The sequence below is a fragment of the Typopeltis vanoorti genome, chromosome 11, assembly GCF_054136105.1.
Source record: "Typopeltis vanoorti isolate ZY-2024b chromosome 11, IOZ_Tvanoo_1.0, whole genome shotgun sequence".
In the NCBI taxonomy this organism is placed as follows: Eukaryota; Metazoa; Arthropoda; class Arachnida; order Uropygi; family Thelyphonidae; genus Typopeltis; species Typopeltis vanoorti.
The window spans coordinates 110,051,137-110,077,839 of NC_143559.1; the positions used below are offsets into that span (position 1 = coordinate 110,051,137).

The following is a 26,703-nucleotide window of genomic DNA, read 5'->3' on the forward strand; positions in this document are numbered from 1 at the left end:
AGGGAGTCCAAAGACTGATCGAGGGAGGACATCAACCTACAACTGTCTGTCTCCACCACTCCACCAACCGCAACTACCTTCATCATCTACATCAACGCCATCTACCACCGACCACCACCACTAGTCTTTTAACAGACAATCCTAAACATCCATGCCCACGGTGGAATTCGAACCCGCAGCCTTTTGGTTGGAGAGCGAATACGCTAACCACTCAGCCAACCAGGCTGGCCGAGTGGTTATTTGTCCAGGCAATGTGTGAGATGATATATTACAATAACTTGACTCCAAATCAGAAAATTAGATAATGTGCTTGAGTTAAGAAACGTACAAGAAGATCAGTGTACGTTCAATCTTGGATGCTGTAAGCTCAATTTCATAGGGAAAAAATTGCAAAAAAGTGATATTATTAATCTGTTCTGATTTGATAAAATTTAACCAAAGTTTTTATAAATATCTTTATTAAAAATGTGTCAACTCTGCTTAGTGTCGGACACTTTTTCATACTAAAATCAGACAAAACGAAATCTTTCTTTCTTTCAATTTTTTTCCCCTACAAGAAATACGATTGATGTAAAATGAGCTCTTCTTTAAAAATGTCCAACTGCTTATTTTCCCCACAAGGTGGAGCCACGGATGCATTGTTCAACATAAGAAATAAGCTATCGAGATAAGCACGTTCAATTTTTTCCATTCATAACTGCAATAGTTGTAGCCGCTTCTGGTGCCAAATCTTAGCAACTGGTCTAATGTTTTTTTTTAAAGAAAAAAGGTAAAATTAAAGTTTGTATTTCGCATTGTTTTTTTCTACTAAAGCTTCTGTGAATCGGTGTGGCAGTGTTAACGCGCCTTTTTTCGAACAGTTCGCGTGATGTAGCAAAACTGCTCATTCTCGTATACCGACTGGATTAACAGTAAGAAACAACATGCCCACTTGTCAAGCAGGAAGATCAGCAAAGTGTAAACATTATGGAAAGATGTTTGCAATTTATGCGTTTTTTCTCTTGTTATTATGTGGACTTGTAATTACCTACGGTATCCTTGGAGCGCTGACTTTTGAAGCTCTGGAAGCTAAACACGAAGTCAAGCAACCTTCGACCGTTGTAAATGCATCATCGAAGATTGAAAAGAATCGTCGACGATGCACTAAAGATATTTGGACTGTTACTGTTGAATATAACGTCCTTTACCGAGAAAACTGGACACACCTCGTAGAAAATAGAATCAGGAAGTTTGAACAGGAAATAGTGAATGCTGTTATAAACGAAGGCTATGGGAGAGAAGAGAAAGAAGATGAGGAATTACAGTGGTCGTTTTCTGGCTCTCTACTATATTGTATAAGTGTTATCACTACTACAGGTAAGTAAAGTTCTCTGGCCAGTAAGCATAAAATTGTCTTTATGATGTTGTCTACGTCTATGTCTATTAACATACAATACTTGGAAAGAAGTCAACGGACACACTCATGGGCATCGTGCTATGTAACGCGTCACGTGTTTGTAGCTGGTATGAATTGGAAGAACATGATGCTCATGAACAAGTGCGTGCATCTGTGTCCAGGTGAAATCGCTACGAGAACGAAATCGATGGGATTTGAAAGAGGCGTTGTGATAGGATACCATGTTGCAGCCTGTTCGGTCTGTTCGGCAAATTGTTAACAATTTGGACCATTGCAGATTATCAATCAGTGATATCATACTGCGATGGAAGTGCACGGAGTCAATTGCAAGCGCTACCACCCGCACTGGACGACCCTACACACTCACTGAATGTGATCGTAGGGTGCTACGAACGATAATATGATATTGTCTACGCCATTCCTCGGCAGACACGTTGAATGCAGAGTTCCGGGCATCGAGCGGAACCTGAATCTGTACAAAGAACATTCAGAACCGAGATTCACAACTTAGCTTTCCATGACAAGACCGCAAAATGCAAGCCCCGCATTATCCGTGCCATCATGCAGCGCCATCTTTAGTGGTTCAAAGCTCGTGTACAGTGGGACGTGAGAAGTTGGAAAGCTATGTTGTGGAGCGACAAATCACGCTACCTCCTCTACCAAGCACATGAATGGGTGTGGATGTGGAGACGCCTTGTAAACGTCTCTTACCAGAGTGCATAACCACAACCATGAAATTTGGAGGTGGTAGTGGTGTGATGATATGAACCTGCTTTGCCTCGGACTTGTGTTTGTGGTGTCACGAACATTGAACTCCGAGATGTATCTGAGCATTCTGGACAGTGCAATGCATCGTACTTTGTGGCATTTCTGTGGAACTGACCATTGTTTCTTTCATCCAAAAAAATACACCGTGTCTTAAGGCTGCTGCTTCTGTAACTGCGTGGTTTGTGGACATGGATGTTCATCACACTTGAATAACTTCCACAGAGGGGTGATCACAACCCTATTGAACATCTGTGAAATAAACTAGAGCGCTGGGAGGTCAAGGAACGTCCACTTCGCAACAGTCCAGGACCTCATTACATGACCACAGGAGGAATTGTCCAAAATTCACATTGGTCGCTATCGTATACTTGTGCAAAGTATGCCCCTGTAATCATTACAGAGAAAGGAGGTCCTACATCTTATTAAGGTGGACGGCATGGCTGTTTATGCCTCACACTATGGTATGCGTTGACTTCTTTCCACGTAGTTTATAACACTGTCCTGTATATGATTGAAAAATTTTGAGTACCATTTATTTATTAATTATTTTATGAAGCTGAGCTATAAATCCTCATATTTGAAATCATATATATCTTTGAATTGAAGATCCGTTTATTTATTTATTTTTATTTTTATTTTTTTTGTTATCGGATTAAATACGTTAGATGTAATCAGAGCTCTTCCTTGAACTACCAAATTGCTGAATTTCTCCACGAGGTGGAGCTACTAGAGCACAGTTAATGGAACGAAGACAGCTACCGAGTTAATTACTTTCACTGTTCTTCTATTCACTTTTTCGATATGATGTAATCGATTTTCATGCTCTTCTATGAGGTTGGGTATATTGCAAGGTAGAAATGTCTTGAAGAAGAAATGGCGACCGTGCTCTATACAGAATGTATGCTAATGGTCTTTCTGGATTCCCAGGGAGTGCTGCTAATCCAGTTTAGGAAGAGTGGCGAAAGTCTGAATGCCACATCGAAAACTGTAAAATTTTTATTGAAGCGTTGGGATACAATTCACCAAAAACGTCCAGGCCTACTGACAAGATGACAATGCGAGACCGCATCCAGCTACAAGAACCCAGGAGAAAACTGAAGTACTTCAGATGGTACCTCATTGAATATTTACATTGTAGTCCCAAGCTCCATTCAAGCAATTTTCACCTGTTTGGTCCACTGGAACAGCACCTTCGTGGTAAACATTTTGCTAATGATCAAGAGGTTCGAAGTGAGGATCCGACTTGACTGAGCAACAGAACAAAAAAAGTTCTGTGCTGTTGGCTTTAATGGATGGGATAAAGCGATGAGACGTGTATAAATGTTGAAACGGATTATGTAGATTAACACATGTTTCTTCCGAAGTTCTTATTTCACTGGTTTTGTTTTTATAACCATTTGTAAATGACTTTTCCTCATATTATTGGGAACAGCATTTACGAATGAGCTGCTTTTGTCAAATAAGTCCCATTTATGTAAAACACAATTGCAACATGTTTACAGCTGTAAACATGTCGCAATAAGTCCTTACAGAGGATCCTCGTGCGTCCTAAATTGGATCAATTTCCAGTTGTTGTTTTTTTTTGTCTACGAGTCAGTTTTTTTTTTTTTTTTTTCTCAGAAGCTAATATTGGTCTTTATAATATAAACGTAGGTGTAGGATTTGATTCTTCATAATGTACTTTATATTCTCAAATTCACTTTTCTTCTGTTCAGATGTTTAACGAGTGCAGAAATATGTACTGTAATGTAATATAAATGATTTTAAATTAACAATAAATAAAGAACGAGCGGGACTGAATTACAGAAGTTTTCGCTACATCTGTAGGATGTGGAACAATTTTTCATATACAGGAAAGTAATCAGTGTACAGCGACACAGCGACGGCTTTTAACACAAATATTTATACAGTATTTTCTGATGTGAAACTTAATTATTGGATAAAAATAAATCTCATTGATTTAGTTAGTATAAATCATCCATATTAATTAAAAATGCTGTTCTAGGAAGTACATTTTCATCTCAGTCGGTTGAAAAAAAGCTATCGAAGGATAAAAATTCCGATCGCATCACTTCCGTGGTACAGAAATTGGGATCTGATGTGATGTACGATAGGAATCGGCGAGGCCAAGTGTAGACAAGAGACAAGAGTGTGTGTGTGTGTGTGTGTGTGTGTGTGTGTGTGTGTGTGTGTGTGTGTGTGTGTGTGTGTGTGTGTGTGTGTGTGTGTGTGTGTGTGTGTGTGTGTGTGTGTGTGTGTGTGTGTGTGCGTGCGTGCGTGCACGCGCGCGCGCCCACAAATCTTCTACATTCCATTTTTCGTGCACCTATTCGTTACTTAACTGCAATACCAGTGAATGACAACATATTCAAATTCAGTTTTGTAGTTTTGTAACGAATTACAAAAAAACAGTCCCTTCGCCCACATAAAAATATCTAATAAAAAGCAACAGAAACTCTCAACCAAAAAGAGCATAACAATTAATAATCCTTACAAAGAAAAACCCACTTCACCAACATTTCTTCTATTGTAAGGGTGATAAGTGAAGTCACCAGGATGACATAATATATCAAAGACCTTTTAACCTGGAATTCCCTTCTCCAGTTCCACTGATTAGGCTGGTTTGGATACTAAAATATTTGCCATTGGCAGTGGCCTGTCAATTCCACCTATGAGAATTTATAATTTTCACCATCCTGCTAACATCTTTTCATAACCAATATCCTTCCAAATACATTATAGGCATTACTTCTCCATTTGTTAACTTAGACCATCGACTCATTAGTTTTCTTTATTTTAGAACAACCTTCACAGCGCATTCTCAGTATGTGACCCTTTAAAAGGGCCAAATGGGATGATATCTGTAACTTCTACTCCTTTTTTTCCCCACTGTGTCACATTATGTTTCTGTTTTTCCGATCCAACATCTGCTTAAATCGAATATTTATAGGAATGAAGAACTTCATCGTCCTCCCCAATTTCACCTAAAATTCTCAACCGCATACTAAGCCTTGATATTCTGTTTTCCAACAAATGTGCCCACACAGTTCAAGAAAAAAATTAAGCCTATTACGTGACCGAAAATAAATCAACCTTTACATCAAGCTTGTACCAGAACTCTTGCAACATCTTTAAAAAAAAACGACAATTTTTTTTTTGATTTTGACAGAGTCAAAGGTAGAAAACTTAATGTTTGTTCAAACTGCATCTGAGCGTGATGGTCTCTCACCCAGGTCCTCTTTCGTTCATCTGTGTTTATCTCTCCCACTCACTCACTCACTCACTCACTCACTCATAAATGGAACTATTGTAACCTTACCCCAAAACAAATCTGACCAACTGGCATCATTATTTCCCTCGAACTTCTTCATTGATCACTATGAACAGCTCAGACACACCCCAAGTCATCTGGCTCTGATGGTATTCCTTCTGTTATATTAAAGAACCTTTGCTCCAGAAGTAGCATACATATTCTGTACTGCCTTTTCAAATCATTCGTGCTGGACTGGCATCTAACCTATAATACGGAAATAAGCATATATTCAGTTCATTCCAAAATGATAATAATAATAATAATTTTTTTAACATAATGTTTACTTTATTATAATAACATTTTTATGGTACAGTATCTATTAGCACTATTTTTAGTAGCCATCTTTTTTTTTCTACAAACGTAATCATTATTCGTCCTTTAGCCCTAATAATAATAATAATAATTTTTATTTTTATTTATTTTTTTAACATTTTATTATTTCTCAGATAAATTACATACATTATAGGAACACAATTATGCATAACAAATACTTTCTCGTACATAAAGTTTTTTTAAAATAATAATAATAACAATAACTGTTTACAACATATATTATTATAATATTCATAATGATAATTATTACAGATGTTCTATATATACAATATCAATGGATATAATCACTCTATATTGCATACTTTTGTTACAGTTATTACATACATTACATACATTTGATTACATATGATACATTAATTACATTTGTTTGCTTATGATACTTACATTACATACATTTGTTGACATGTAATACGTACATTACATACTTTGGTTTACATGTGATACGTACATTACATGCACTTGGTTACATATGATACATCTTGGATGAGAACTAATTTCTCCGCTTTCATCCTCGAAGCTTCTATGTAAACTTATCTGAGAATGACACCAGTCGGTTATTATTTATTGGTTATTTTTTTTTTGCTGTGTTGGGAAACTACGAAATCTATGATTGAGAAATTCGCGGACGCGCACGCACGCACGCACACATAATGTTAACATAATGTTTAACACACACACACACACACACACACACACACACACACACACACACACACACACACACACACACACACACACACACACACACACACACACACACACACACACACACACACACACACACACACACACACACACACACACACACACACACACACACACAATTTCAAATGCCGATCAGTTTATATTCTAAAGTCCCAGAAAATTTTTGCTAATTCGTTATCCAATACTGTCTCTCAGGCACTGATCAAATGCTCTACAGTTTCATCTTTCTCATCGCATAATCTGAATTTGCTGTTATTACTGATACTCTAAATTTTTGCTTTGATTATATTAGTTTGTAATGTCTGTTATTCCACGTCTTGGTTAGGTCAATATTTTCCTCTGTGTCTTTAAGAAATTGCAGGTGGAAGGGTTTATTTTTCTAACACACATATCGTTTATTTTGCTGTTCATTTTTGTAGCTGAATTTATTTGCTATTGTGTTTAGAAATCCTTGTGAAATGTCTTGGAGCATCTTTCAGGGCTTTTCTCGATGTAATTTTTAAAACAAACTTCATCTTCTTCTTCTTCCTCCACAGTGTGTCTCACTTGCAGCAGACCCCGTCCATCCACCAGTTATTCTTGGAATGTACAACAGTTCAACATCATTTCGTGGATGCAAAGCATTATGCGTATTCATTAGTTTACGAGTTTTGCGGTCCAATTTGTCCAGGTCTTCTTTTGCCCAATCTATCGAATCACTGGTATAGTCCAAGAGTTCATTGCTCGCATTGTGTTCAATCCATTTAGTTTTGTTTTCAGAATATTTCTAACTCTATTGATGCATTCCGCTGCTGCTTGCTGTTTAACTTTCGAGTGGAGAATATCACTGGCTTCTAATATTCCTAGATATTTATAGTTTTCTTTAGCTAAAACTGATTTTATATATTTCTCCTGATCAAAATTAAAATTGTTAGCGTCATTAATTTTTCCTCGTTTAATGGAAAATAAAATTGTCCATTTATCCAAACCAAATTCCATTTTGATGTCCTGACTGAAAATACGACTGACTGATGTCCTGAATAAAAATACAAAGAGTCTATTTGCTGTGCCGATTTTCCATATAACTTCTAGTTATCCATATACAGCAGTTGAGAAATTTTAATATTATATTTAGGAATTTTATAATCAAGTGTTTTGTTTTCTTCAAAATCAGAGAAAAACGTATCAAAGAAATGTTGAAGGTCAATGGTGACAAGGAATCACCTTGGAAAATTCCTCGTTTAATGCTGATATTTCAAAATCGTTCATTATTGAGTGTTAAAAGTGTTTTCCATGATTTCATAGTAGCAGCCAAAAACGAAAATATGGTTTTGCTAATTCCAAATATTTGTAGTGATTTTAGGACCCAGGAGTGTAGGAGGGAATCGAATGCTTTCTTATAGTCCATCCATGCCATGTTTAAGTTTATTTTTTGTCTTTTTGAATTTCTGAGAATCATTTTATTAATTCTGGTCTTTTGTTCATCTAGATTTTTGAAAATTGCCTTCTTGTTCAATCGGATAAATCTGATTATCCGATAAGTAGTCTTATATAGAATTTGCTATGATTGCAATGAACAGCTTAAGCATAGTTGGTAGGCATGTTATTTGACGATAGTTACTTGGGTCCGCATCCTTATCCTTATCTTTCATGAAGAGAAAAGTACATCCAGATATCATCCAGTCTTCCACAGAGCCTGACTGCAACAAATAATTAAATTGTTCTGCCATTCGATCATGTAGACTGGTTAGATGTTTTAACCAAAATCCATGTAGTTCGTCTTTGCCGGTGCGTTCTAGTTGTTATTTTTTTTTATTTTTTATTTTATTTTATTAGCTTGTGCACTGACCATTACATTAGTAATAATAATAATGATATTTTGCATTTGTTTTTTGTTTCATTTCTGATTCTATTTCCTTAATTCAAGAGGTATCTTTATAATGTTCCATAGGATTGCCCCAGACTACTTCTAAAATTCGAGTGTTTCTTCTTTTTTCTGGCGAGTGATTGTTTGCATTTGTATTTCCTTGCAGAAATTGAAAGAAGTGATGTTGGTTAAGTCGAAATTGAATGTTTTGTATATATTGGTTGATTCTTGCTTCATTTCTTTTACTTTTCTGTGCAGTTCTTTGGTTTAGTTTTCTTCAGTAACTTCAGAAATAGTTTTGTTAACCAAATTATATGTATTGACGAGTTTGTTTCTGATGCTATTATTTTTCAGGAGCCCTTCTTTAAAACTCTTTAAGTTTCAGAAATCAGCGCGAAGTTTATTGAATTTTGTTTTCAACCGGATTTTCCATGGTGTAGATGCATGGTGCGGTTTGCAACCCTGCTTCATTGTAATAATATACGAGCTGTGCTGTGTAGGAACTGATTTATTTCCTTTATACTGTTGAACACAGCATTTGCGTCTAAGAGGAGCTGTTTTAGCTTAGATTTATGTATGGCTTTTATATTGTTGATAGTCTTATACGGTCATTTAGGGAGTTCATATGTTCCAATATCCCCGACTTCATTTTACACTGCACTTCTGTCAAAACATTTGGAGGTGCGTCGTAGATGCTCACCGAGTTGAATTTCAAAGTTAGATATAGCTACCCCGTGATGAGCTGTTGTTACTGGAGTCATTGGTTTATTACTTAACACTCTTGCAGCTCAAGTTTAGTGAATATTTTGTTACGGAAAATTAAATTCTTTTGGCCCATAAATCTTTGTTCTGTTATTGCAGATTCTGGGAATTTTTGTTTCCAAATTAAATGCATGCACTTTCTGAAACCAAATATTTCTGGTGTTTATCTCTAAAACATTTCATAATTTTTCTCTTTTCTTCTACAGTCCATACGTTTGATTTCTTCCAGTCGCTTTTCAGCTTCCTACCCTGATTTCCCAGCAAGGAGAGCTGGGTCCTGTAGTCCACTTGTCACCTGATGCCCTGGATCGCCAACATTGGACGCAGTCCTTGATGACCCGGGTGTCGAGTGATCCAATATAGATTTTCTCTTGCTTTTCACCATGAAAATGTGGGATAGGAGATGGAACACAGATAGTAAGGCTTCTCAGTTGAGATCTATCTGACAAGGGTTGCTCTGCTGGTGTGCTAACACCAGCATAGCTCTTAACTTCGTTGAAGCACGCAAGCCCCCACTCCCTTCTCCACGCAATGCCTTGGGGAATAATAATTTTTTTTTTACATTGTATACATTTGTTACAGTTATTATATACATTATATTCATTTGTTTACATATGATACATTAATTACATTTGTTTACATGTGATATTTACAATACGTACATTGGTTTACATATAATACATACATTGGTTTTCTTGTGATATACATTACATGCATTTGGTTACATATGATACATCTTGGATGAGAACTATTTTTTTTTCCTTTCATCCTCGAAGCTTAAATGTAAGCTTATCTGAGGATGACACCAGTTGGTTATTATGTATTGTTTTTTTTTTTTTTTTGCTGTGTTAGGATGCTACGGAATCTGTGATTGAGAAATTCGCGCGCGCGCACTCACACGCGCACGCACGCTCACACACACGCCCCCCCCTTTCCCCCCACACAATAAATTGGAATGTACTGATGCGTCGCTGAACTGGAAGCCTGAGTGAATATATTGTGTTTCATTAAGTTTGTATGGTATTTTGGGTGCGTGTTTCTTGTTCGTAGTATGTCCTTAGAGCTCTTTTCAGGCTATTGTAGTTTGTAGGGTTTCTGTATTCAAAAGGTAATTTGTTTATCATGTCTGGGATGTAGAAGTTTCGCGTGGCCTTTCCGTAGTGATTATTGTATTTATATGTGATATAATTAGTAGTCTGAGGTCTTGTTATACGGTATGTATTTCTAACTGTCCTGTATAATAATAATAATAATAATAATAATAATAATAATAATAATAATAATAATAATAATAATAATAATAATAATAATTACTATTATTATTATTATTATTATTATTATTATTATTATTATTATTATTATTATTATTATTATTATTATTATTATTATTATTATTATTCTCTCTCTGAAACAGACGTGTGATTTTCTGCTTCTATTCAAGTGGTAATTTTTAGTAAAACATTTATAGCATAAAATTAATACTTTGGTGCAAAAGGTGCTCCAATTATCTTCCCGAAGCTTGGAAATATCAATATTTGATATAAAAAATAGTATTTTTCATACTTGTTGAGAGTAATATTGAGAACATATGCAACAGCGTGAATGGAATGCTCATAATCCAAAGAAACATTACCACGTAATTGTGAAGGATATTTCGTCAATGTCAGGGTTGGCTGGAGAACACACTTTACGTACTTGAGCTTGTCAGAGGTCACCTCGAAGACCAAGTCCAATACGTGCAGATCACAGTAGCGATGTAGCGTATGAGGCAATGGAATGAAATCGATTTGATTACACAATCAGACACATGAGACACCAAAACAAAGAATGTAAATAACATGCTGGAAATTGGTTGCAATAAATTTCAACGTATAAAAAAAGGACATGTTTAAAAATTCAATGAACATTTAAAAAAATAATAATTATAATTATAAAGATTACATCCGATGCAAATAATAGCCTTGAGGGAATTCTGGACTGTTAGGGAGATCAAGATCATTTATAATGCATTTGCTGAAGAAAACAAATTACATAGGAAAGTGAATATTTTTAAATTAGCAATTTTAAAATAATAATGGATTAGGAAAGTAATTAGAAACTGTGGGTACTGAAGCAGTCGACTAAATAAAAATATGTAAATCGAAAAAGTTAAAAATGAGATGTCGTCATTCCAATTGCGATGCTTAACACTAAACATCCATAAAGACGCTCGTGTTATTCTTGGAATATTTAATAGACAAAATATTGCAAAGTAACATCAACTTATTTGAATCGTAAATGCAGTGGCGTAGCTAGAGGAGGGCAGAAGAGGCAATTCGCCCGGGGCAGCACCTTGAACCTTTTTGAACTTTTGCAGTTAATTCTAAAATACAGTCTCGAGAACTCAGTTCCAAATATTGTGATACTACTGCGAATTTTCCCCACAATTGCAGTAAGTGTTGTTAGTTGTGAGAGGAATTTTTCCAAATTAAAATTGATTAAGAATTACCCACGTTACTATGAAATAGACTTCGACAATGTCATCGACGATACCCACTGAATCATCATTGGAAGTTGCTGAGCTCTTTCTACGATATGAATACTATAAGTACAATATATAAAATACACGAGCAATATGCAACAGACAAATACAGAAAGTACACAAATATTTTAGTTAATTAATAAAGAAAACAAAGTGAAATTTTTTCATTAGGAAGATCGGTGCTGCATCTCAGCAGTTAGTTATTATATATTTGATTTCATTTCTTAGAATTAAATCGAGGTCAGAATTGTATGGTACATGAGAAGTCGACAGCCTTCTCAGGCTGCTCTTTAGTTGCGCAACGCACGAAGCTTCCGGCTATTTAAGGCGCAGTCCGTATGTCTAATTTGTTTGCGTAAAATGACCTCATCCTGTCTGTCAGTTGCGAAATCCCCCAGAGACTGTAATCATAAGCAGATGTCTTCACGCTCTTCCCACGAATCAAGTTAAGGGTTCCCAACTTAATTTTGAACAGTTTTCAAATTATTTCTTAAAAAATCATTTTAAAACTTTATTGAAAATCTGTTAAGAAAAAAATATTTATTTAATTAAACGTTCACGGACCACTCAGTAGGTGTCGCATATTCTCAACTATCGGCAGGCTACAGATTAAGAAACCCTGACATAAATATCACGCACGTTTACTCAGGTTTTATTTCATCCCCCCCCGCCCCTATTTAGTTATGCTTTTTCTTTTCCTTTGTGCTTCTGCCGCTTGATTGTTGTGTCGATCATCATCATTATCTTTTAAATCTTGCCATTGCTTGCTGCATCGATTAAGTGGAGGATGTAATATATACGTAAATACATTCCCATTATGATTATGTCTTCCTAGAAATGATTTAAAAAAAAGTTGCGGAGTAAACAATAACTTCACTTTCCACACTACATCATATTCCTCAGGTAAACTGCAAGACAATAAAATGTTTATTATTATTATTATTATTATTATTATTATTATTATTATTAACCGGTGGTGATTGAACTGTCCCTCAGTCTCCAAAAAGTTAGATATGGATAAAAGCCTCGCCTACTTCCTATTAATATTTTTTTTTTAATGTTCAGTCCACAGTATTCGCGTTTATAATATTCGTGTGATGAAGAAGCATTCGATTTGAAGGAAAATGTTTAACCAAAATATGAGAAAAATACCTTTTTAATTCCCTAAGTTTTATGTAAATTGTTTCAAAATTTACTCAAAATGACTAATCTCAGGTGGTATGGTCACTTAAACAGAATGGGAGAGGAAAGATTAGCAAAACAAGTGTTCTCTGCGAAGTTAGTAGGAAAAAGACCAAGATATATAGGTGGATTGATACAGTAAAAAAATCCCTTAGAAGACAGAAATATAAGTTCTGATAATATTGTAGTCTTGAAAGAAATAGATTAATTTGAAGGGAAATTGCAGATAGGAAGTTAGTGGCGATGTAAGTTTTTCATGTAGTACTATCATATCCTGTACACCCCTTGAGGGTACATGGCAGGAATTTGATGATGATGATGTTTCTCTGGTAACCTGCAAATATGCTACCACGCATGCGCCATCCCTCTCCCATATCTTATGTGGCGGCAAACTCTAAACGGACGTTACTTTCTGGAGGCACCTCGTATCTTTTATTTGATTTTCATATCAGTATTTGTACCATCTGGGAGTGTTCATTACTAATACAAATATTTTCAAATAAATAAATTTTTTAAAAAAATCGATTTTGCCACTCAAGACATTACTTCGCACCTGCACAACTCCTAACACGATATCAATGTGCAGTCAACTGTGCCTTACAGCATTGTTCTCCTATTTCTGGTTGTGTACCGACACTTCAAAATTCCTCATGCTTCAAAATTCCTCATCTACAAGAGGGTGATTTCATTGATTTGCCATCCTTCTTTCACAGACTAACCGCAATCAATTTCTCTTAGATATTCTACTTTTTTTTTCTTTCCTTCCCTTATGCGTCTTCTTCTATTGGTATTTTCAAGGACTGCCATATTATGCAACAATGACTGCCAGTATTCCTGCACTTTCTCTCAATCCATAACGAATGCATTGAGCAAAGGTCTCCATTTTGAATGCAGTTCAGGTAGCAAATGCCTGCAGAAGAAAAATCTCACATTTTCTCTAATTCTTTCTTAGTTAATCTTACTTACTACTACTACTACTACTAATAATAATAATAACAATGCATCGCACCTACACACCTTTAATGTCCACGATTGGCTGTTGTGATAATCGGATAATATCGTGCAGTAATAGGACCCCTAGAGACCACCATGTATGTGTGTGTGTGTGTGTATACATCTATATGTGTGTATATGTGTATATGTATATATGGTGGGGTAGTCCGAATATACTGAATAAGGATTCGTGGACCAACGGAGCCATAAGGAGCAATAATCTTGATTATAAGGGAAGTGGCACTCCCATGGACCCTTAGCTGGATCTATCCTCTTCTTCTACTTTGAGGAAGATCCACTCACTTTAATCTTTCCTATAAGGCCTTATCAGTCAACTCTTCTTATTTTATGACCCTTATGTTATTAGAGTACTCGAGGATCATGTGGTCTTTCCATTTCTGGCCTTACAACTGTGTCCCCTCTATAAACATTTACTATAATTCTACTCTATTCTACTATAATCTACTCTCTCCCCTTCAATATACACTATTCCTCTTATGGGTTTAAATATCGAAGAAGGCTAGTTCAGAAGCCTTAAGGTAGCAGCCCTACCATTGAACTATTCCATTGTCAGGCTAGTCACCTGACATGGAGAACATAATTCTACTTGTAAGCTGACAGAAAAAGATAATCGGATTGAATCTATGGAAAACGACCCTGGAATGGAAAAGGTAAAACAAAAATGGAAACGACAAAATATAATACACATAGCAAACTGGAATGTAAGAGGAATAGCATATAAAGAAATAGAATTAGACCAAATTTTAAATGAAAGAAATTTTAAAATAGTAGTAATCACTGAAACAAAAAAGAAATTAAAAGAACCCATGAGAACCAAAAATTTTAATGTGATATACAGTGGAGTTGACAGAGACCAAAGAGCACAAGCAGGAGTCAGGATTTGGATTCATAACTCCCTTTCAAAACAGTTAAAACATTGTAAATTATGGAATGAAAGAATAATAGAAGCTAGAATAAAAATAGATAGAGGTTATTTAACAATAATTGGCTTATATGCCCCAGAAGAAGGAAGAGAACATGATAATATTGAATTTTATAATCAGCTACAAAATATATATAATAAAATAAATAAAAATGATTATGTAATTTTAGCAGGAGACTTAAATGCAAGAATTGGAAACACGAAAATTAATAATAATATAGGAATCTGTGGAGAACATACTCTAAACAGGAATGGTAAAAAATTGATTTAGTTTATGATAACTTAAAAATAATGAATTTCTTCTGTAAACATAAAGACATACATAAATATACTTGGCAGCAAGAGGATGGAATTCAATATTAGATTATTTTATCTTAAATGAAAAGACATCAAAGTTTTCGTTAGATGTTAGAGTTCACAGAGGATATGAAATAAGCAGTGATCACTTCCTTGTTAAAATAAAATTAAGATTACCACCTAAATGACTACAAGTAACAAGAATAAAAAAAAAATCCAAAACATTTGTTTATAAAACTAGACTATTAAATGACACAAATATACAATGTTTATATGAACAAAGAATTAACCAATATCTAAATAAAATAAAACAAAATGAAGAAATAAAAATAGAATGGCTTAATATAAAAACGATACTAAATGCAGCAGCAAATAAAAGCTTAGGAAAGACCAAAAAATTCAATAAAAGGAAAAAACTGAAGATATGGGATGATGCAATCAAAGAACTAATCAAAATGAAAAAAGAAGCCTATCACAAATGGCTAATTAGTAAAAGATTAGAAGATGAAATAGAATATAAAAGAATAAGAGCCATAGCTAAAGAGAAGTCAGAAAAAGACATAGAGAATCATGGAACAAATTTGTTTCTAATTTAGAACATGACTTATATAAAATAAGACCCAATGTATATAAGATTTTGAAACACTTAAATGCAGATACTAAAGAAAACATAAAATTAAAACACCAAATTGAAATTAGAAGAATTTCTAAATTTCTAAACAGAATTGAGGACAGATAAATATTTTTAAAAAGACAACTGGCAAATATTTAATGAAAATGAAAAGGAAATAACTAAAGAAGAATTAGAAATCAGCCTGAAAGAAACAAAAAACGGAAAATCACCTGGAGTAGATAAGCTAGGTTCAGAACTATATAAATATGCAGGAACAAGATTCAAAGAAAGACTCCTATTATTTTTAAATAAAATTTATCCAACTGGTAACCCCCCACCCCCAATAGAATGGAAAAAAGCAATTATGATTCCTATCTTTAAAAAATGTAGTAGAGATGACCCTAAAAACTATAAAGGTATCAGTATACTAAATTCCTGTTACAAAATATATAGCAGAATTTTAAATAGCAAACTAATGAAATATTCCGAAAACTTTATTTTATAAGTACAGAAAGAATTTAGAAAAGATGATCATGTAGAGACCCGGCCTTTTACCTAAAATTAATAATAGAGAAAAAAAGAGAATACAATTTAGAAACACATATTGCATTTATTGACTTTGAAAAAGCATTTGACAAAGTTAAAAGAAACATATTATTTAACATATTAAAAGAAAGACAAATACCAAATAATATCCTAAAAGCTATCACAAGTATATATATGAAAATAATCAAATACAAATAAGATTAAATCATGAGCTATCATATACGAGAGAGATAAACCAAGGGGTCCGACAGGGATGTCCCCTCTCAGCAACTCTTTTTAATATTTACCTAAATGAAATAATAATAAAATGGAATAAAAATTTCCATCAAGGTATTAAACTTTCTCCTATTGTGAACTTAAACACTCTCCTTTTTGCCGACGACCAAATAATAATTACAAATTCTGAAGATAACTTACAGAAAGCTATTTTAGATATAAATGAGACAGCCAAAGATAATATCAACAGAAAAAAAAGAAAACTAGATAACAAGATAAGAAGATCTTAGAACAGGTGAATTCATTTAACTACCTAGGATGTATGATCACATATGAAAATGAAAAAGATATAAACGTAAAAATTGCAAAATATTTAAAAATAACAGCTGTGATTAACTCTTATATTTAAACCTAACCTAGTTCAAAAACAAACCAGACTAAAAGTATACAATACATTAGTCCTACCAGTCTTATTGTATGGAAGTGAAATCTGCACAATAAAACAAAAAGACAAACTTAAATTAATAACCGCTGAAATGAAGTTTATGAGAAAAACTGCAAAGTATACTCTAGTTGATCACAAAAGAAACGAAGAAATTATGAAAGAATTAAACCAGGAATCAGTAATTGAAAAAATTAAAAATATAAACATAAATGGATGGAACACGTTTAAAGAATGAAAATAGAAAGATTATCAAAACAAGCATTCAAGTACAAGCCATCAGGAAAAAGAAAACCAGGACATCCTCTTAAACGATGACTTCTAAGGCCGGAAGAGGCCACGCTAGGCCTAAATCTTTGATATGCATTATGACGATGATGAATAGTGTTATATATATATATATATATGGCAGGAATGCTACTAATATGAACAACACCGCTCGTATACGCAGTGATATATTACCTCTTCTTGATCGAACTTTGATATTTTTCATGGATTTTATTTCTCTTTGTCAAAAGTTGTTTTTTAAACTTTAATAAGTTAACGCATTGTATTATAAACAGTAGTATCTCGCTAATCCGAACTAAATCGTAAAAACCGTAATCGTTTTGAGTAGGAAAAGTTCGGATTAGCGAATTTCTCCCCAAGAGACAACAATAACTTGTGTTTAAGACAAAAATAATCAGATTCTAATGATACGTCAATTTAATTATGTAAATAAATGAAGTAACTAATAGAAAGAAAGCTACTGTACTGTAACGTAAAAAATTTAGTTTGTATGTACTGTATTGTTGAGGATTCTGATTTAATAAAATTGCATAGTTTAGTACATAACTTAATTTGCGTAAAAATTATCACTTTCTTGTACACAACACAAAAAACGTTTCACAAAATTTAAATAAATTTTTTTTTTATTTATTTGTAAAAAAGTCACTGATTTTCTTTTGCTTCTTTGAAGTTAAACTTTTTTCGAATGCTTCTTCTCGTAACTGCATTAGCAACAAAATTTTGTGGAATGGCGTATCATTCTGCTCAGCCCATTCTATGCACATATTAAAACTGTCAGCTGCCTCTTCATGTTTTACTTTTTTTTTCCCTCGAGTTCTTCATCGTCATCATCGTCTTCTAATTCATTCTGTAGCGTCATATTTATAATGTCATCATCTGATTTGATTTCGAATTCACTTTCGGTTCTACCTGTAATTCATTCCACATCTGTTGGTGAAATTTCAACACCTGGATTTATATTTTTAACCAAATTATGCACGTTTTGAATTTCCTCTTTTTGTGTATATTTGTGATTCATGCGAACAATACAGTACGTAATGTACAGTATAAAAAAGCAGACGTGAATACACAATACATCAAAATAGGCCTCAACCGTATAATCGACAGTACGAAAAAAAATACTGTACTGTAATAATAATAAAGTAAATAATGATAGTTAAAATAATAATTATTAAATAAAAATAATACTACACAAAATAATAATACGTAATAAATAAAACTTTTTTCTTTCAAACCGCAGTTCGGATTACTGGAGGGTTCGGACTAAAGAGGTTCGGATTAGCGAGATACCACTGTATTGTATACTCTTAATACTGAATTACAAAAAAAAATTACTTGTCAAAATCTAATTATATATATATATATTATATCTAGCAATAACATAACTGCTATATACATCGTGTGTATATTTCGTGTGTATTATAATATATAATACACACATGAAGATGATTTGGATAGCTTGGAGGACTGGGCTAAGGAGAATGAATGTCAATTTAATGTGGCAAAGTGTAAGGTTATGCATTTTGGGGTGAAAAGATTAGCAGCAGTATATCACATCGGTGGAACCGCTCCAGGAGATTGACAAAGCCAGGGATTTCGGAGTGTTGATGGATAGGGAGTTAAAGTTTAGGGGGCACATCGCAAAAGTGGCTAAATCAGCTCACCAAATAACTTGGTTGCTGAAAAATACTTTAACAAGCAGAGACAAACAGGTTATTGTACCTCTGTATCGAGCCTTGATAAGACCCCGTCTAGACTACTGTGCTCAGATTTCGGCGCCAAGGTTTCTTCTTGTTGGGGAGAGGAGGTGGAGAGGATCCAGAGACGAGTGACCAAGATGATAGCAGGTCTATGGAATGAACCTTATGAGAACAGGTTGAGGATTTGTGGGTTGCAGAAATTGGTTGATAGGCGGAAAAGGGGTGATATGATTGATACATTCAAATTACTGAAGGCTTTCTATAAGATTGATTCAGAAGATGTTTTTGAGAATAGGACTGGTGGCGGGAGGACTAAGGGCCATACACGGAAGCTGGATGTGGTTAGCATGGGTGTTAGAGTTAGGTTTTTTAATTGGTGGTGAATGAGTGGAATAAACTGCCAGAGTCTGTTGTGAGTGCCATGACTGTGAATGAGTTCAAGGTGAAGTATGATAGATACTGTGTGAATGTCGAATAGTTGTTCTTGACATGATGATCCTCTCGCGATGAGTCTAAGGACTCCTTGGAGTTGCCCGTAATAATAATAATAATAATAATAATAATAATAATAATAATAATAATAATAATTTTTCCACTTCTTTTTGTTCATATGATTATTAATACAATACGTTTCATGTAAGTTATTCCGTAGTTAGTAATTTTTATCTCATTATTTTATTATTATCATTTTTGTTGTTGTCAGAAGTGCAATAAGGAATTATTGTCCTCCAAACCAAGTCAAAAAAAATTTTTTTTGACACTTCCTGGAATAGCCGATGTATCCCCCCACCAATTTTTTTTTATTTCATTTCTTCGATGAGAGTATTATTTGTGTTTATTAACAATTCTCATTACTGTTTTCCTCCCGCAGGTTATGGTAACATCGCTCCGAAGACAGAAGCAGGAAGAATAGTGACTATCTTATATGCCATTCTAGGGATTCCCTTGATGTTCACGTGTCTTAAAATAATTGGAGAACTTCTTGCTCGCTCCTTGAAGTTCATTATTTCTCACACGTGTTGTCGACGTCGACAACCCGGTCAAATGTTGAATGTCATAATGCTCCAACAGCTGGATAACGCTTCTTCATATCCTCCCGATTTAGCTTCACAGAAGGCTGAAGAAACCACTAATGTATCAGCTGTCAACATTCTAACAGAGAACGTGCGTTGTGATGACACCGTAAATGCAGATGCTTCTCCTCCACTTCATAATACACAGAAGACTTTTAACTCCAGCAACCCAACTTCAACAACTCCAATCAATTTCCCATCCTCATCCAAATCTTCACAACTTAACAACGTACCACCTTCTGAAGAGTTGATAGTAGAAGATGAAAAGGCCTTAGTTGAAGAAGATTCTTCATCACCCCATAGCACAGAAAAGGCATTGGACTACAGTAGTACTGCTCCGAAAAATCCAACCAATTTACCATTCTCATCAATATCACCAATAAGAAATGTACCTCCTAACCATCATGGTCAGTTAATTACAGGAGATCCAAATTACATAGCTGAAGAAGATTCTACATCAAAGATAGTAGCAGCATGCATTGCCATTCTTCTTGTTCCCATTTACATATCTGCAGGTGCAATCCTCTTTTCAATATGGCAAAAGTGGAGTTTTGCAAAGAGTGTTTATTTTTGCTTCATTACAATGACTACGATTGGATTTGGAGATCTTGCTCCAGGAACGTCTAACCCCCAGTTTCAGTTATGTCCAGCAACTTTGATTATCTGCTGTTTCTATTTGATCTTTGGCCTATCTGTGATTGCCATGACTTTAAGCCTTATAATGGAAACGATTCTCGTTATATTTAAGAAACTTGGAAGGATTTTTGATGACTTTTTACACAAATTCACCAATTAATTACTAAGACAAAAGAGCCTGTGTAACTCAGTGAAAATGACGCTTGCATCCTCTTCTCTAGGCTATCCTGAAGATAGACTTAAGTTCAAGTCTAACCGCTGACTGGAGGGACTTTTTAGAAGCCTTTCTTCAACCTGTTTCTGAGTTAGTCGATCTCTGGAATGGCAAACCGTTTTTTCTCTCGCTAAAGGGTGTTTTTCATCCCATATACTCAAGATAATCGACTGTAAAACCCATATGATTCCAGACAATAAAATATCCTGTTAGGTACCAAGAGATGGTAACACGTGTTTTCCCATCTCTTCATCTGTTGCCGCTTATAATTAGTGATAATCTTGGGTCAGCTATTTCTGATTGGCTACTGGTGCAAATTTTAACTGTCCACTCATTTTTGAAAAGCTAGATAAGGTTAAAAGGCCTCCCCCTACTATCTATAAGGGAATAAAAAGCGTTAAGTCAGTATTATTTTATTTATTTATTTAATAAGACAAAATTAACTTATCGTCTGGATTATCAACTTGTGATTGCGATGTTATACCAAACAATTAGGTCTTGAGCTTTTCTTGATCCAGGGAAAGATAACACAAACTGTTCCATAAAAATAATACAGCCAAACAATAAAAGAATACTCATCTATGGCTTATTATGCATGTGATGAACCCAGTTTTATTATTACAGTAAAGACTAGTGTGATAATATGAATAACTGTTAAAGGTTGCAACGTTAGTTTACAATTATATATAATTGCAAAGTAACGAAGGATAATTTCCGTTTAAGTGGTCTCATTAAATAATTTACAACAGACTAATACTGAAATTAAGTCGTTTGGCATCCATAAGCAAAGTTGAGACACTATTTTTCACTCAATATATAAATTATACATTTTTTGAACTAAATATTCTAGAAATATTGAATTAAATAAATAAGAAATAAAGTCCCAAACGTATTTTCCTTCTAAAACGACAGCAGATGGCACTGTCTCTGCTCTAACGTGTTGGAAATAGGTATTTAGAGGTGCTTTTCAATCGAGTCTATTTCAGTTGTAAGCGCTGTGAAATGCAACATTCCTAAGCTAATTCAACGATCAATTTAGCTGAATTACAGAGTGCAAAAACATCTGGAGGCAAAAAATAACTTATTTATATATGCTAAAGAGGAATTTTTCCAATCAGTTAATGGATATTTAAAATAATATAATTTTTTGTTAATGTACTTTTTTTAAATTTTCATATGTAGCATTATGAATACGAAACTATGCATTATTTACAATACTGACTATTCTTAAGTATTATAAATTAAAAACTTTAATCATTATTATAAAAATGTTAATTAAAATAATTAAAATGATTTAATTAAATTTAATTAAATAAAAATAATTTTAAAATTATATTAAATGATATTTTTTTGCAGTAATATACTAGTTTAGAGAGCAGTTTTTGACACCTTTAATAATATTTGGTACTGTAAGCTTTCCAATTATCATTATAATGACATACACATACCTTACCATTAGACAATGATGGAACTGCACTAGTGTCCAAAAGCTAAGGATGAACTACATTTTTACCTGTATATGAAAAACGTTTCATACAACCAAATATGGACATAAATTTATTGCCATCATATTAATGAAATACATTACACAAAAGTGTGCTATAAATTTCGTACAAATTAAATTGCATTCCAATTTTTGGCAAAAGTCGACAAATTTCTTAAGGGCGTAATTAAGGAATTAATGTACAGTACGTACAGAAAACAACTGCGGACAGACATTTCAGTATGGAATATGTACATCCCGAACTGCGATGCACTCTCACAACGTCGTACTATGATTAGCACCAAGTGATTCAGAAGTTCTTGAGGCAAACTGGCACACTTCTCCTGAAGAGTAAAGGATAAGGCCTTGTTTTTTTCTGGAGGAGGAACTTCGAGCAACAATGCGTCTCCCTATCGTGTCCTAAATGTGTCTATGGGGTTGAGATCTGGGAAGTGTGGGCCACTCGATTCGATTAATATCCTCGGTCTCTAAATGTACCTCAACTGCTCGAGTACGATGTCATCCGTCATCCACAAAAATAAATTCTTCGCCTACAGCACCACGGAACAAACGAACATGACGTTGAAGAACTTCGTTGCAACATCATTCACCAGTCATAGTATCTTTTTTCCACCACTTGTAGCTGATTCGCACACTACAGGTATTTGAGAGTGTATATGCCTACTTGTTGCAGACGACTTGCCACAGTTTGTGTGATATCCGCGTATATGTGCTTGAATGAAGCCGACTTGCAAACTGACCTGTCGTGGTGTGTCGATTATGTTTTGCTGTTATAACCAAAAATCTGTCTTTATGCTGCGGGGTGGAGCAAGGGTGACCACTGAACAAAGGTCTGGAACATATTCCATGGATTTGAAATGCTGCCCAGAGCTTGGATTCAATGCTATATGAGATCCCAAATTCTCCGGCGATATCACTAATTCTGCAGCCTTACTCAAGCTTTCCAATAATTCTTCCCCACGTGAAATGCTCTAGATGATGTCTTTGAGACATGACAAGACCTTCAAGTTCACAACTTTATTCCTTCACGAAAAGAGCTTCCTTCAAACACAATTCGCTTAGCGCAGCCTTTTGTCTTTTATCTTGTTGAGTGTTTATATTTAGAAATAGTGCTTGCCCTTAGGGTTTGGACACCAGTGTACATATATATTAAAAAAAATCTGCTAACGTTATTTATTCTCTATAGTGAGTACTCGAGGAAGTTTCAGTCCTATCTAACGTTTGCAGACTAAGTTCAATCTCCAATGACAGCCAATCAGAGATAGCTGGCCTAAGACTATCACAAAGTATAAACGGTATCCGATGAAGACACAGCATACACGTACCGCCATCTAATGGTAGCTAACCATAACATAGTCTATTATACTATGTATCTGGAATAGTGTATGTTCTGCGGTCGATTGTTTTGAGTTTTCAAACGAAATATACGAGTTTTCGGAAGAAGAAACCGGCTTGGTGATGTCAAAGATCGAGAAGTGGTCGAAGAGAAGATTCGAAAAAATTCCTGTAGTCGGTGAACAGAATGACTTTCTTTGGTCGACCTAGAGTTAGTTGTTATAGTCTCATTTTGTTTAAAATCTATATAAGAGAATCATTTATGTTGTAAATATTTTTAAAGTCGTAAAATCATAGCTCTATAATAAAGTAGTTTATTTCATGAAAGAAAAGTTAAATTATTAAAACACCTGATGCAGTGAAATTTCTAAAATTTAAAATAAGCACCCTTAACCAGCTTTGTGGCAATGTTGCTCATTCTATAATGGATGTCCGAAAGAAGAAAGATCATCATAGTTTCAAGCCGACTAGAAGGGCTTTTTTTCAGGCATTTATTCTTCCTCTTTTTGAGTTATTCGATGTTGAGAACAAGTAAGTTTTTATTCTATTTTCTTAACAAAAATGCATAGACCGTGACATGGAGGAACCTGGACGAGAGTACGGCCAAAGTAAAAAATTATCGTAGCACTGAAATCAGCAAATGGTGATGTTTAAGAGTGGAGTTCTGCTAGCTAGCAATTTCCAAAAGCGTTTTGCATACTTCCTTTATATGAAGGAAGTATGCAAAATTATGCAAATATCAAATTTCGAATGCCTAAATTAGTTCACATCAGTAATAATTTATGTGATTTAATCTGGCATTCTTTTCACTATTTCTTTATTTTTATTTTATTTCAATTAATTAATATTTTTATGACGGAAAATAATATTATAGAAACAATCTAACATGAAGAATTATGAAAATGATTCAGTGGCATGTAAGTTTTTAATGTAACAAATACTTAATCTCAGTAACACGACTATATTCTTTCCTATAAAAATGTCGAAGTTCAAACTTAAGAAAGTACATTAATCGTAGATTAGTGTACTTTCCCTTTCAATCTTCACTTTAGGTATTCATTCCGATTTAGAAGGTGTGATTTAAATAATTTATTTTGCATATTGTACACAAATATGATTAAGATGATTTGATTGGGGAAAAAAAAAGGGAATGATTCAATTAATAGAAAGCTCACAGAAATGCTAACCGAATTTTATAAATACTTTAATTAAACAATTTGATCGTTTAGCACTCCGAAATTACAACAGAATCTAAAATACAGCAATGTTTACAGTCAACTGAACACTATGCAATTCGGGCTTTAAGATCACACAGATAGTAATGACATACCAGAAAAGCTGTATTTTTATTTTATTTTTTCTATTCTTGGGATACTGTTATTAAATTTATTTTCAATATTTCAAATGTTCTTGAGAAATGAAGTTTTAATTAGATGAAACATGAATTACAATTTTCCATACGTACTTCTTTCAAAGAGTGCCATGCATTTCCTCAAAATTCATATTTAAAGCATTTTTATAGGAGTGCCTTCCGTCAAAGGAATAGCTTCTCTAAAGGTAATACGTAAAGATAAAAACGGATTACGTTCCAGTAACCGTTACAAAATGGAAAGATGCTGATGAAACCTATTTTTCGCAACTCAAACATCGTAAAGAAGATCTTTTAAAAAAAAATGCTGTGACTCTTTGTTTCCATCGGGAGTGGGTGAACTCCTTCAATCTTAATTGACTTTTGTCCGTCTTCGTAATCACTAATAGCTGACACTAAAGCTATCAATGATTTCAAAAGCATCAGAGAGAGAGAGAGAGAGAGAGGAGTATGGAAACAGCTGCCGAGATCTCTCACTAGATGGTGGCAGTTGTTACCGTGCTCTAAGATGTAAATATTATTGCCTAAAAGTTTCGTTTGTGGTCTTTTTTTTTGCGTATGTGTGTGTTAAAGTTCGACTGACTTGGTAACTGTCTGGGAAATAATAATAATAATAATAATAATAATAATAAAGATACAGTAAAAGTTTTTTTTTTTTTCAGTCTGCGTGTAGAGTTGAATCTGTAATAGTGCTTCATCTGAGAATCCAGCACTGCAAAAGTCTGAAATTACATGAAACTTTGAATCCAACTTCTCACGTTGTCTAATCCCGTGTTTTTTGTTTTGTTTTGTTTTGTCTTTTTCTCTCTCTTTTCTTTCTAACTCTGATTGTGATTCTTGTAAAGCGGCGTCGTTCCAAATTAAATGGCATATTTCAGTAAAACAAAGAATATTCTGCAGATGAACTTTCAGATATTATTAAGATTCAAATAGGAAATTTTAGAAAAGCGTCATGCCTAAAAATCAGAAATTGAGATTCGTATAACATAATATTAATAAAATCCAAATTTCATTAACGTCAAGTCTTCTTTCTCTCTCAATAAATAAACATCAGAAACAAAGTGGCTGAGTTCGTTGCTTTATTGAATACTATGAAGTCTAGATCGGTGGCATTAGTGAAACCTGGCCATCAGAATCAGATATTGTAATGGGCATACTATATTTATAAATGAGCGAAGAGATAGGAGAGGAGGAGGAACCACTACTAAATGATATCAGACGACTTATTAAGTCCAGTTAGGGTAGAAACGCAAGAAAACAATGTCCCATATAGCGGCGAGTTTGACGCTATCTGTCTGGTGTGAAGTGGAGACTTCTTTGAGTGTCATCTCCAATTGGAGGTCGGCGACCAGCTTGACAAATTTTGAGCGATCCTCGGCCACTCTGAACAGTCCCTCTGAGCTCATGCCACTGTCTGATGTCTGTCAACCAAGATTTTCTTCGTCCTCCGTATCCCCTTCTTTCGCTCATCTTCCCTGTTATAATCAATTGAAGTATCTTATAATTTTCATTATGAAGTACGTGACCAAGATATGCAGTTTTTCTTCTTTTTATGGTATTGGACGTTTTTGCTGTCCATCCACATCTCAAAGGCTTCAAGTGTTTATTTATTTATTTATTTTTTATCGACATTGTCCTATCGAAGGTCCAAGTTTCTGCACCGTAGAGTAGTACAAACCATACATGTGGAGGCTAAAAAAATGAAGTA

At 34.3% G+C, this 26,703-nt stretch overlaps 1 protein-coding gene across 1 annotated transcript; it reads left to right on the forward strand.

Annotated features, from left to right (window-relative positions):
• The first annotated feature begins 722 nt into the window (after positions 1–722).
• On the forward strand, positions 723–21,194 carry LOC150101932 (potassium channel subfamily K member 18-like). Its single transcript, XM_090401033.1, has 2 exons — positions 723–1,356; positions 19,736–21,194. The coding sequence occupies exons 1-2, from the start codon at positions 924–926 to the stop codon at positions 20,731–20,733; spliced, it is 1,431 nt and encodes a 476-aa protein (XP_090257159.1). The 5' UTR covers positions 723–923; the 3' UTR covers positions 20,734–21,194.
• Positions 21,195–26,703: the final 5,509 nt, after the last annotated feature.

Excerpts from the sequence above, each read along its gene's own strand:
- LOC150101932 (XM_090401033.1), top strand. The coding sequence starts at position 924 with ATGCCCACTTGTCAAGCAGGAAGATCAGCAAAGTGTAAACATTATGGA. Across the intron at positions 1,357-19,735 it reads AAGTGTTATCACTACTACAG|GTTATGGTAACATCGCTCCG; the intron begins GTAAGTAAAGTT and ends TTCCTCCCGCAG.